General features: G+C 47.4%; 1 protein-coding gene across 2 annotated transcripts in view; it reads left to right on the forward strand.

The window, feature by feature from the left end:
* Positions 1–13,929, forward strand: part of RAD54L2 (RAD54 like 2) — a 96,601-nt gene that overhangs the window by 59,143 nt on the left and 23,529 nt on the right. For both annotated transcript variants that reach the window (XM_077821186.1, XM_077821185.1), the window contains exons 3-8: positions 6,659–6,857; positions 8,392–8,531; positions 10,392–10,526; positions 10,891–11,126; positions 12,551–12,733; positions 13,044–13,177. In XM_077821186.1, the coding sequence (XP_077677312.1) occupies positions 6,659–6,857; positions 8,392–8,531; positions 10,392–10,526; positions 10,891–11,126; positions 12,551–12,733; positions 13,044–13,177 (1,027 nt within the window). The remainder of the gene's footprint in view (positions 1–6,658; positions 6,858–8,391; positions 8,532–10,391; positions 10,527–10,890; positions 11,127–12,550; positions 12,734–13,043; positions 13,178–13,929) is intronic.

Here is a 13,929-nt window from a genome sequence, read left to right on the forward strand (position 1 = left end):
GTTCTTTTTACTTGTGAATGATTTTTTCGGGCCAGAGATGAGTTTTCTTGTGTAGCATACATCATCTGCAACTGATGCACTATGAAAACCTCGGAAAAAGAAAGGGAATTTTTTTTTTTTTTTTTTTAAACTTCCAATGTTCTGGGTTCCTTCACACCCAGAAGGAATTTGGAGGTCGCTCTCCTTCTCTCCCTTCAAGATTTCCCTTTTCTTTCTTTCACCCCTATGACTGAAGAGTCTTCAGTGGTACCTTCTTCAGAGCCTGTTAACATATTATCCCTCCATTCCAGAGCCAGATGGGGGTCCTATTATAAAAAGCACCGCTGCCTTGTTCCCTCTCTCTGCAGGCCCCAAGGATGTTGCCTTTATACTACAGTGAGTGATCACTTTATAAATATCTAGATAAATGAAAAATGCGTTACCAGAAATGCAAGTGAAACTGTTTGTTATATTCATACAACATACTCTGCCTCTAGTTTTTGAGACCAGTACAAAAGAGAGACCTGGCGTTGTTAACTCCTAGATAAGTCAGCAGCGCTAATGAGGACAGCGGAGTTGATACGTGTGCTGTGTGACAGGCCAGAGGAAGCATCAGTCATCAGAAGGAAAGCTCTGGGGCTGGAGCATGTACAGACTGGAAGATTCACTTTTGTGCCTCAGAGTATAGCCGTGATCGTGCTTCATAGCAAGGTACAAGCTTAGCAGCCTACACTGTGCGCAAATCTGAGGAGTGAGAGTGAGTGGGAATTAGGTTATGTTCCCTCTAACAATTGCTTTTCATTGTCTTCATTTCTTCAGTGAGGGTAAGGTGTAGGCTATGCTAAGAGAGGCTGCTGTGCTGCCTGCTTTGCAAGGGATCAGAGTTTAGCATCCCTAGGCAATGGTTACCGAGGACTTTGCCCAGCTGAGGTCAAGATGAAGCATTGCTTGCTGGGAGTAGTAGTCTCTGCAAGTTGCGTCTCTGCAACAGAGACTTTACTATGCACTGCAGACTTCTGAGTGCACTGGGCTACTCCTACAGGGCGAGAGGATGCCTCACTTGGCTCTTTAGCAAACTTCTCCAGTGGAGCGATATTGAAAGTTGTTTTCTCCAGTCCTCTGTTCAGTCCCCACAAGGCAGGGCTGCTGGAACATGGGGGAGGGAGGGAAATGGGACAGGGGGCCATGGCCCTCCAGCTTTCTGAAAGTGGAGGGGCCTGTTCTGTCCACTTTTTGCCACCCGCCTCACCCCTCCTCTTCCCTCCAGACCCTGACCAGCTGGGGAGCTTGAGCACCTGTGGAGAGCTGCAGACCCTCCATTTGCCTGGGAGAGTAGGGGGAGCAGCCCCTGGCCCATGTCCCTGCCCCCTGGACCTCCCACACAGGGCAGGTGAAGGGTCTGTGGCTCCCCACAGCTGCCTGGGTGGCTCTTACCATGGCCAGGTTGCGGCTTTGAGGCCTGGACCCCCAGCCAGAGCTGGGTTGGGGTAAGAGCTGCGCAGGCAGCTGTGGGGAGCGTGGGTCCCTCCACCTGCCCTGGGTGGGGGATCCGGGGGGGGCGGGGTGGGGACATGGGTTGGGGAGGGCAGGCTCTCTGGCTTGGCTGGGGTGGGGCCTCGGGGGGAAGAGGAGGGGCAGGGCCACAGAGGGGGTAGTGGTCCTTCCTCCCACCCCCCTTTTTGGGAAGGCTCTGCTGCCCCTGCCACAAGGTAGACTTGAGTGGGGAAAATAGGAAAGGGGAAGTATAGTGACTGCAAAAGAGCTGAGTACCTGGAGAAGCAAAAAATGCAGGACAGAGAAGAGAATATGAGTGAGAGAAAAGAGGAAGATAGCAAAAGCTGAGAATGAAATGTAGCGGATCACAGACGTAGGCGAAAGGGCTAACTGTGATGGATACTGGTTGTAGAGCTGGCTGTCTATACAGTATGATGATCTATTCAAGAGGGAGGGGGGAGATTTCTTATATATTCCTCTTGGCCCTGCTAGCTTTCAGCGCTCAAGAGTGGTTGTATGTGTGTGCTGGGGTGGGTGGGTGTGTCAGCTTATGTAATGGTTACATAATTAGCTCTTTGTTAGGTTGCTCTGGGTGGGAGGGACCTAAAGCTGCTGAGTTGCTTGAAGGGGCTGAGGCTGATTATTTTAAAATGAGAACAAAGTCTTTTTGCTCTCTAATTAGCTGGCCTGATAGAAACTGCAGAGGTTTTCAAAGACTCTGGACCCTGTGAGCTGGTGGGGACTGTTTTCTTTCCTTCCCTAAGAGACGTGGATTAATTTGTTTGGGCACGTAGAGCCAGGGATTATCATAGAATAATGGAAATGCAGGTCTAGAAGGGACCTCTGGAAGTCATCAAGTCCAGCCCCTTGTGCTCAGTGAGGCAAGACCAAGTAAACCTAGACCATTGATCTCAGGTGTTCAATCTGTTCTCAAAAACCTCCAGTGATGGGGATTCCGCAGCCTCCCTTGGAAGCCCGTTCCAGTGCTTTATATCTTCATAGTTATTAAGTTTTCCCTCGAATCTAACCAAAATCTCCCGTCCTGCAGATTAACCCCATTACTACCTGTCCTTCCTTCAGTGGCCATGAAGAACAATTGATCACCGTCCCCTTTATAATACCCCTTAATATATTTGAAAACTGTTATCAGGTCCCCCTCAGTCTTCTTTTGTCAAGACTAAACGTGCCCAGGAAAAGAATAAAATGGAGTTCCTGAGCACATTGAGCACCATCACCTGAAGTGTCCTCGAGGCCTACCTGCAGTCTGGCAATGGTTGCAGCATGGGCCGTGGGTGAACCACGGCTTGGGGAGGCTAGGCCCTGGCCTGGCCCACCCCTTCTGCCTCAGGCCCCCCGCTTCTGCCATCCCCAAGCCCAGCACCTCCCAGTACCCCCCAGCCTTGGGTTGCCCGAGTGCCTCCAGCCCCAGAGCACTGGGCAGGTGGCACGCATGCCCGCAACCCCAAAGCGCCGGGCAGGCGGCACATGATCACCCCCCCCCCCCAGCCAGAGCACTGGGCAGGTGGCACGCATGCCCGCAACCCCAAAGCGCCGGGCAGGCGGCACATGATCACCCCCCCCCCCAGCCAGAGCACTGGGCTGGGCAGCAGCATGTGGCCTCTTCCCCCCCCCTCCCCCAAGCCCTGGAATGCCAAGTGGGCGCATGGTGCGCAGCCCCTCCCCAGCCCTGGAGCACTGAGCTGCGCACTGCCCCTCCCCAGCGCTAGAGCACCGGGCGGGTGGCGTGCAGACCCTCCTTCCTTCCCCAGCCCCGGAGCGCTGGATGATGCAGCCCTGTCATAGCACTTAGGATCCCCAGTCACAGACTGGGACCTCGTTGTACCAGATGCTGTACAAACATGAAACAAAAAGATGGTCCTTGTCCCAAAGGGTTTACAGTCTAGTTGGTTCTAAATACGGTTTGCATTGACATGCAGCACATTGAATACGTGGTTAGTAACCACAGAAGCTAAACCAGATTCATCCTTGCCAGCTGCCTGGGCTGGCACATGACATTTGTCCTGTATCCAGGTTGTAACATTGTTGTTTAGCTAGGACCCCCAAACTATGCCAGTGCAGCCAGTTTGGCTGGCGGGCCTTCCTCCAGAACCCTGAGTGGGTAGGATTATCCAGTGTGCAGTGCTGCACATGTTGCTGGTGGCACTCCCTTGGCTGAGGCAGTATGGAATAACTGCCCAGACTTTCCCAGAGGACACTGGTGGTGTAAACATGGTTAGGCAGCTGTGGATGTGCAAACATGGTTGACAAATTGTTACATTGTGAAAAAAGCTGCTTATTGAAGCTGTGTCAGATTAGCAGTTCAATCGAATGTGTACTCGGAGCAGTGCTGCTATAACATTCCTTCACTCCCTCTGTCACAAAGAGCAAAAGTGTTACTAGTGCAAGACTGATGGGAGATCAGTGTTTAGCACAAGATTTAAACTGTCTCTACAGTAGGGAATTTAACGGAAATAAATCCCACTGATTCCAATGTCAGCTCAGCTGCACAGGTGTTAGAGCCACTGGGAGTTGTAGCCTAGACAAGATTCCAGTATCTTCTGGTGGTTTACCTGTGTGTTAAGCCTACTGAAAAGGAGCTTTATTTGACATAGTGGTAAAAATGTACTCAGCCATGGGAACCTTGCTACACGACGGCTCCCACTGGTTCTAATACCACTTCAGCTGAACCGATGAGATTTTTTGATAAAGTCCCTAATGTGGAGAAGACGTTATTGTCCAGATGGGTATATACCATATGTGTTGTCATACTGCAGTCCTTTTCTTAGAAATAGCATACACAGGGCAAACAACTGGGTTTAACTATTAAATGAAATATGGTAGTGGTTGAACAAGGTTCTAGTTTGACGAGTTATGTTTTGTTTGAACAGGGACAAACCATTTTATCAGAGTTGAATTTCATATTCTTGCTCAGGTAAGAGTGGTTGTTTTTTTTAAATTCTGTCCACAGCTGTTTGTCACCTAATGTGTTAAATATAGTTTGGAGCAAATTCAGAAGAGAGGAAGGAAAATGCATGCAGAAAAGTAAATATACAAAGAGACTGAAAGACAGACAGGGAAACGTACTGGAAACAGCTCCACCCTCCTGCTGTGTAGACTCTGAATTGTGTTTGCCCTGCACTACCCTCTGCTGGTACTCTGCTGGAGAAGAGTCAGTGCAAAGGGAAGAACTAGTGCTGCATCAGTAATTGCCAGGGGGCAGAAAGAGAGGTGGTTCCCTCTCCAAAATGAACATGACTTTGTTCCTCTCTAATTGTGTCCAGGTCTCAGGGGCTCAGGGTAGGATGGTAGCAGGGATACCAATGGCTTTGTTTGCTCTGGGAAAGTTACTGGGTTAATGACTCAGCCTGTAGAATGTGGTCACGTTGCTGCTGTTGCTGTTTCCCTTTGCCCTATTTTATCCAATCCTTTGATCTAGTTATATAATTCTGAATCAAGACAAAGCAATGTTAAAGACCTGTGGGTAATGTGACCAAACTGCATCTTGAGCTCAAATGGCAGAGCTCTTATCTGAGAAGCCCAGGAAACTGGATTCTTTTCTGAGCACTGATTTCTCCCTGTAAATGAATATAATGCATGGTCTGTGAGCCTGTTTTGTTTAGGGAGGCATGTTGTAGTAATAGACTCTAAAGACCCACAAGGTTCATAACACTGAGATCAGTTTTTCTGTGTCTACATTTGCAGCAAAACAGTGTTCCCTGTTCAGCACAAGGTCAGCTGTACCTATTGCTGGCACCTGTTGCTGATCACCATTCTTCTGGCATAGACAGGGCTTAATGGTATGGATGTGCATAGAAAACGGTGCATTCTGTGGCCCAGGATGTGTTGTGTTCAGATGTCCTGCATTAATTCTGATTTAGATTGGGGGCAAATGCAAATAGTTCTGGGAGATGTCTTAACAGAATCTCTGCTGGGCTGAGGTTGCAGTGCTATTCACTTTGCTCAGCTAGCAAAATACTGTTCTTGGGACCCCAGCTTTGAGGGGGAGAAATTGGTGGTAAGACTAATGTAATTGGTGTGTCAATGTGTCAGCCTCTAGTGGCACCTATGTGCATGACATGTTACACTGTGGTACCTGTCGATACCGCAGCCATCTCTCCTTTCAGAGGGGACTCCACGAGTTTCCAGAGATGCTGGTATCACTGACATATTGCCTGTTTTCCTCTTTCTTGTCACAGCCTTTCCCCCCCTTATCTATTTCAAAGGCAGACCCTTTTCCAGTCACTGTAGTTCTCTGATTTAACTCTTTGTATAGGAGGAGCAGAGTTGATCCTGAGATGATCCTGGACAGCAGTTTTTGTGGAATGCTAGACCATTTTCCTTTTACAAAGCTTGTTGGAACTTCCCTCCCAAGTGGAACTCATTGCCAGAGGATGCTGTGAAGGCTAAATGTATAATGGGGTACAAAAAAGAATTAGATAAGTTAATGGAGGATAGGTCCATCAATGGCTATAAGCCAAGGTGGTCAGGGATGCAACCTCCATGCTCTGGGTGTCCCTAAATCTCTGCCTGATGCTGGCACAGGACAACAGGATGGATCACTCGATAATTGTCCTGTTCTGTTCATTACATCTGAAGTGTCTGGCACTGGCTACTATCAGAAGACCGGATACTGGGTTAGATGGACCACGGGTCTAATCTAATATGGCCATTCTTATGTTCTTATAGCCCTTAGTAGCATGCATCTAATGCATGTTGACTTTTAGCTGCATCTAGACTTGTAGGTTCCCAAATGCAGTATAAATGGTTATGGGCTACTTTTAGCTCCCTCTCCTAATCAATACTAATGCTGGCCACTAGAAGGAAGTAAAGTCTCAGGCCAGAAAACATTGTGCCTGAGTTAGAATCTGTTCACTTTGTTTTCATGTTAGGGCCCTAGAGGTTTTTTTTTTTCCTCTCTCTGGCTCTGTCTTTAGTGATGCAGCCTCCTCTTTCACGGGAGACAGACACTGGCCTGAGAACTTTAACACTGTATTTAGTAGCATCTTCAGTGCAGAAAGGTCAGTTCATAATTTTGGCCTTCAAAGAAACATACAACCAAATGAACAAGAAGAGGGATGAATGATTCCAGTTGGTCTTTGAGCTCGATCTGCAGTTAGCAGGTGTATAAAAACGACTGACAGCATGGGATGGTTGTTTACAATTTGTTCTTGCCCTTTCTTTTCAGACCAGCCCCAGGAAGATGTGTTCAGTAGTGACCATGTTCAGCATGGGGAGGATGGGGAATGGCAACGCTCTACTTCAACTACCTCATCTCAGAGCGAGCGGGCAGAGCGACTCTTGCAGAATCAGCACAAGAGCCTGGCCTCTGAGGACACCAAAAAGAAGAGGGCTCAGAAACCTTCTCACATGAGGAGGAACATAAGGTGGGCAGCAATAGAATTGGGAAGGGCAGAGGGTCCCACAGTCTTAATGGGGGAAAGTGGAGTCTATTCAGTTGAATTTATATTGCTTCTAGGCTTTTGCCACCAGCTTCGGTAGAAAACCAGACAATCTGTTAAAACCAAATCATATTACTTGTGGGGGGGGCAAGTAAACTGTTTGAGATCTCAGAAGATTAACATGTTCAGCTCCAGAGCAGCAAATATATGAAATTAGCAGAATAATTCACATCTAGGTTTTAAAACCAAATACATGAAAATTAGTTCCACCATTACATTCTAATCAATACCTGAGTTCAGGGTGTGTCTCTTCTCTGTTAGAGCTGATGATATTGTAAGTTCCCTAAAATAAATCCTTTCCCTGTACTACTTTAGGTGTTTATTTGCAAGAAAGCTCAGGGCGCAGCCAGTGACTAAAAAGTCCGTTTCTCCTTCATTTCACATTGTAGTAATTTGAGATTTTTTTAGGTCCCCTCCTATATTCTGTGACAGGATGGAGGGCTATAAGAAGTTTGCAGTAACATTTATTTACGGGGAACTAGATGGCTCAGAGGAGTCATAATGGAATGTGGCGTCTTACACCAGCTGATGGCGGTTTGATGCCCCTGTGTGAAAAGAATTAGTGGTCTTGGTCTGGTTCACATGGCAGTTAGTACTAATTAGCCCTCTTGTTGGCAGCCTCAACTCAAGGAACAATAGTTTAGTGGGCCCTGGATACCAAGATATCTCCTTACTCATGGAGGAGGAGTTTCCTACATTTGAGAGCTAGAGTGAATTGGCAGGGCAGGGTGGGGAAGCCTTGGACTGCCACTGATCAGACGGTACCTATATTCTGGATAGAGGAATTCAGTCTTCAGAGCTGCAAATCTCTCACCTTTCACATTAATCTGAAAGGGGAAAAACGGAACCTTCCAAAACTCATGGGATTACCTGTAAAGTGGTGTATTTAAGTTAACCCCTAAGCATATTTGGAATGCAGGTGGTGTCATGGTTCCTGGAAAGAACCAGAAGAACAGGAAAGTGATTTGAAAGTACTTATTTCCTCTTTTGCTGTTGAAGGCTTTTAGATAGGTGCTTTGTCTCCTAACAGATTTCCCTGATGTTGTGCCATTGCTGCTGTACGTGGACTCTAATACCATAGAAATAAATAACATACGTATCCTCTGTTGTTCACAGAAAGATCCTTTCAAGTTTACTGCTACTAGGCATCTCAGCATAGACACACACTTGTCCACTCACCTTTTCCATCCATCCAGCATTTTGCTCCTGTCAAACACCAGCCCTTTCCTCATACAACAGTAGCAGTTACAGGCAGTTAAAAAAGCGAGCAGCCTTCCCTAAAATTGTAGTTGTCATGCTATGGCTTTTGGCTATGATGTTCTTAGTCTGTGTAGCTTACGTTCTTTCTGGAGGTTGTCATTCCTCTTGTGGGTCAGCTATGAAACCACCCAAGTTATTTGGGATAGACTGTTTCTTGGTGTAATGAAATAATATTTTCTGTGTTTGCCCATGTGCTCAGAAAGCTGCTGCGGGAGGATCAGCTTGAGGCTGTGACAAAAGCAGCCCAGCTGGAAGAGTTGGAGAGAAGGAAACGGCTGGAGCAGCAGCGAAAGGACTATCCGGCAGCCATCCCCACTGTACCGCTAGAGTTCCTTCCAGGTAAGCAGAGAGGGGCATTCACTAAAGCAAGTTTTAAGGATAGCAGCTGAAGAGGAGTAGAAAGTGGTATTCTCCCCAGCCCAGGGGTGGGCAAACTACAGCCCATGGTCTGCATGCGGCCCATCCGACCTTTCAATCTGGCCCTCGAGCTCCTGCTGGGGAGCAGGGTTGGGGGCTTGCCCCACTCCTGCACTTCAGCCAGGGAGCAGGATCGGTGGGCTTGCCCTGCTCCAGGTGTGCCGTGGCGTGTCCCCTCTCCGGCTCCTGCACATAGGGGCAGACAGGAGGCTCCACACACTGCTCCCGCCCCAACTGCTGGCTCTGCAACTCCCATTGGTTGGGAACCGCGGCCTATGGGAGCTGCAGGGGCGGCGCATGCAAACGGGGCAGATCGCAGAGCTGCCTGGCCGCACCGCCACATAGGAGCCGGAAGGGGGACATGCCGCTTCTTCCGGAGTTGCGTGAGGTGAGCGCCGCCCGGAGCCTACACCCTTGACCTCCTCCCATGCCCCAACCCCCTGTCCCAGTCCTGATCCCCTTCCCACCCTCAGTCCCAGCCCAGAGCACCCCCCTGCACCCCAAACCCCTCATCCCCAGCCACATCCCAGAGCCTGCACGCCTAGCCGGAACCCTCAACCCCCTGACCCTCAGCCCAGAGCCCCCTCTTGCATGCACCCTGAGCCCCTCATTTCCGGCCCCACCCTGGAACCCACACCCCCAGTCCAGAGCCCGTACCCCTTCCCACACCCCTATCCCTTGCCGCAGCCTGAAGTCCCTTCCCATACTCAGAACCCCTCTGCTCCACCCACAGCCTGCTCCTGCACCCCAAGCCCTTCATCCCTGCCCGCACCTCCAGCTAGAGCCCTCACCCCCTCCCATGTCCCAACCCCATGTCCCAGCCCGGAGCCCCCTCCCGCACCTGAACTCCTCATTTCTGGCCACACCCCCAGTTGGGGCCCGCACCCCCTCCCGCAGCCCAACCCGCAATTTTATGAACATTCATGGCCCGCCATACAATTTCCATACCCAGATGTGGCCCTTAGGCCAAAAAGTTTTCCCACCCCTGCCCTAGCCCCACACTCAAACCAAAGTCTGTGTTTTGGCATGTCAAAACCAAACATCACTCTGAGTATTTGGTGCAAATGGTCACACTTCTTTCTTCCATGTTTTGACCAGCAGTGAAATAATTGACAATGCAGACATTTAAATTAGAACAGCTAGGCTTCAGAGTCAACACCGATTGAAACGAATGAGGCAGTTCACACCTCTCAGAGCTATTTTTCCAGGCTGTCTGCAGACCCATGGAGACAACATTGTATTAGTTACACTCTCTTCACATTTTAAAAATATTTTTCACAAACATAAAGACGTAAGAGTAACCACAAGATTGCAGTGCTGGGAAACGGTGACCACAAGTTGGCCCCATTTAGCCCCTAAGCACTTGTGCTTTCTCTCAGGAAGTAGTGCAAAGTAAGGAAAAGGGAACTTTTTCCCCCTTGTTGTAAGGCACTGGATGGTTAAACGATTATCCTGTTTTTCTCAGCTTTTGGAACAAAATGGGCTTTGGAGTCTCAGTGAGGAATATACTCCACACGTGGCTTGTAATGGGGAGCTTCCCAACCCTGAGTACCTTGTTTAGAGAGAATCATTGAGCACATTGAGGTGGGGGAAAAGGAGATGAAATGACCCACTAAGCTGAGACATAGCGGTAGGTTAAAGAGCAAGAGTTGATTATAGAAAATCCCAGGACTAATTGACTGGAGCAAGTGTAGAAGGGAATGTTGACTTAACTTCGAACAGTTTTGTATCTTTCCTGATTATTATTAGTATTGCTAACTATTGCTTACTATTTTTGTGTAGAAGAAATAGTTTTAAGAACAGCAGAGGCCACTCAGCTTCCTCCTCAGGTCCTAGCTGAGGAAGTGATCTGCTTGGATAGCACCAGCAGTGGCAGTGAAGATGACACGAAAGGCATACTACATAGCATTAAAGATGGTAAGACTCACAACCAACCTATCACACATCCGTGTATCGCCCAAACGGTCCCATTTATGCAGTGTCATCCAGCCAGATCTCTCACAAAGCTGTCTATCTTCAGATGTTACGTATCTAAAGTGTTTTTTAAATAAACGTAGTGCTGATTCTGGTAGTCCCACTACCAAATTGTCCTTAATTAACCTTTCCAAAATGAGGCGAAGCACCTTGGGCCAAGCATTGGCTACAAATTGTATTTGAATATTCAGATCTGCATTCGAAATTGGTATTTTTGAGTCCTTTGCTGAAAATTAACAGAATTTGACTCCTGTCTACAAGTCCAGTGAAAAGTTAATGCCCCTTCCCCCCTCTGGCTCTTTCACAGAAGTGATCGAATTGAGTTCAGGAGAGGATGAGGCCCTCCAGATCGTAGACAGCAGCGACTCTGCCAACGAGGGGGAAGATGGGGATGGTACTGAAGAGAGCAGTGGCTCTCATGTGAATGATGCCTTAAATCAGTCGGATTCTCTGGGGCAGGTCATTGTCAACATCAACCATCCACCCAATGAAGAGGACATTTTCCTGGCTCCACAGCTTGCACGGGCAGTAAAGCCTCACCAGGTACAGGAAGTTGAGGCTCAGAACACACAAGGACTTCAGCAAAACCTCCTTCTTATCCCAGGAGCTGAAATCCATGCTGTTGATGTCATGTGGGTTGATGGTTTGCTATAGTGATGTTATTGGCAGAGCTGCCACCCTGAAGATTGTGGCCAGAATTTGTGGCAGTGTCCAGTGCAGACAGTTAAATGATGGAGAGAAATTAAAGGAGATCCTGAGCCCCATATTTCTTTGACTGTTATCTGATAAGCAGGCTCTTGGCGTCTTAGTCCTAGAGCCTGTGCTGTTATGTTGTCAAAGTATGTAGAAATACGAATATTTTCATAAAAAGAAAAGGAGGACTTGTGGCACCTTAGAGACTAACCAATGTATTTGAGCATAAGCTTTCGTGAGCTACAGCTCACTTCTTCGGATGCATTCAGTGGAAAATACAGTGGGGAGATTTATATACACAGAGAACATGAAACAATGGGTGTTCTCATACACACTGTAAGGAGAGTGATCACTTAAGATGAGCTAATACCAGCAGGAGAATGGGGGTAGGGGGAGAAAACCTTTTGTGGTGATAATCAAGGTGGGCCATTTCCAGCAGTTGACAAGAACGTCTGAGGAACAGTGGGGGGGATAACCATGGGGAAATAGTTTTGCTTTGTGTAATGACCCATCCACTCCCAGTCTCTATTCAAGCCTATGTTAGTTATTCCCCGCCCCCTCCCCCCCCCAAAAAAAAAAAAAAAAAAAGAAAAACTGTTCCTCAGACGTTCTTGTCAACTGCTGGAAATGGCCCACCTTGATTATCACTACAAAAGGTTCCCCCCCCCGCTGGTATTAGCTCGTCTTAAGTGATCACTCTCCTTACAGTGTTTATGATAACACCCATTGTTTCATGTTCTCTGTGTATATAAATCTCCCCACTATATTTTCCACTGAATGCATCCGATGAAGTGAGCTGTAGCTCACGAAAGCTTATGCTCAAATAAATTTGTTAGTCTCTAAGGTGCCACAAGTACTCCTTTTCTTTTTGCGAATACAGACTAACACGGCTGCTACTCTGAAACCTAGAGTAAAGTGATGCCTGGAAAAGTTTCAAAACCAGATGATATGACATTGTATTGATAGAGATTTTTCCCCTCTACTTCATGCTTGGATGAGCATTATTTCATCAAATTATTTAAAAACAAAAAAACAACCCAAAGACTGTAGGCTCTGCACAAGCATAAGAATGATCAGGACCATCTTTTCAGAAAGTTTTTTATAAGGAATTCTATTGAGTCCTTGTAGCTGAAAATACTGCAACGAATCTCTAATTTCCCCTTGTGTATTTATCTGCCATATAAACTCATACAATGTATACGTCAATCTGTAGCTACATCTCCATTTTGTTGTTTTCCACTACTTCTTTTGCAACTCTTCCATATTTTCTCTAGATTGGTGGGATCCGGTTCCTGTATGATAACCTGGTGGAATCCCTGGAGAGATTTAAAAGCAGCAGTGGGTTTGGGTGTATCTTGGCCCATAGCATGGGGCTGGGCAAGACCATCCAGGTCATCTCTTTCTTGGATGTACTTTTCCGGCACACAGAGGCAAAGACTGTCCTTGCCATTGTACCTGTAAGTAGCCCGTGTGAAACAGTGTCAGGTCCACCATTTAGGACTTGCTTTTTTTATTGTTGTGGGGAGGAGGATGGATTGGTCCTTCATACCTTAGAGAGAGCCCTCAGGTACCCTCACTCCCATTTTCACTGCTTTCATTCCCTCCATCCGTGAGAATTCTGTATGATGGCCCTTTCTTTCTAGCTGAGGACAGCTGGATGTGATTCGCAGGTCCCATTTAGCTTTGAGTTCTGAATGCTGCGTGACTGAATTTTGTGGTCTGAGGACTACTTTCTCAGTCCTTTGGGTGCATTTTTTTCCTCCCCAGGTGAACACTCTCCAGAACTGGCTGGCAGAATTCAACATGTGGCTTCCCGCACCTGAAAACCTCCCTGCTGACTATAACCCAAAAGAAATTCAGCCACGCTTCTTCAAAGTCCATATCCTGAATGATGAACACAAGTAGGTGCCATGAATGCCCCTCCTGAGCAATTAATGTGCTTCTCATGGAGTTGTATTATCAGTGTCTCTGTACCACTGCTGCAGTCTGTTCATTTGATCTGATTCCATGCCCTGTCCTTTTAGTTTCTCTCCCTCTGTATGTCTGCAGTATATGTTCTTGTGTGAGGATTTCGGTACATCGAAAAGGTGCATCTTTTAACGAGGGGTTAGATTTCTCTCATTTCTTATTTATACTCTCTTCCATCATGGTTGTCAACTCACCTCCACTTTTCCCCTCACGCATTGAGATGGGAAAATTCAAATGCCAGACTTTGTGCTATGTATGGATTGGCCAGTGGGAAGTGCATTGTTTTGTCTGTGGTGGGTACTTTCCTCCACCCGTCAGAGACCAGCCATGTGATTTCTCAGCCCGTATGCATGATTGCTATTGAATCTTATATTTGGCTTTTCTGGGAATTTTCACTTTCCTCTCTGATTCTTTCTTGCAGACATTTTAACTTTTACTCAGTTTTGCTGTGCCTGAGGGCTTCTAAATGAGTTAGCATTCCTACACCGAAGGGAGAGATTATGTAAGGCAGAGTATTGTCCTTTTCATCTTACACAGTGTGTATTCTTGGCTGCTGCAGCTCTGCTTGACTCTTTGTCATGTTGTCTCATGCAATCTGGTGAGATTTATATTCATCTCAGGGCACTCGTAGTTCATCTGGCATTTACACACACTTGGCCGCTGAGGTCCTCACCTCATGAGAGGA

Source organism: Eretmochelys imbricata, chromosome 7 (genome assembly GCF_965152235.1).
Source record: "Eretmochelys imbricata isolate rEreImb1 chromosome 7, rEreImb1.hap1, whole genome shotgun sequence".
Lineage (NCBI taxonomy): Eukaryota > Metazoa > Chordata > Testudines > Cheloniidae > Eretmochelys > Eretmochelys imbricata.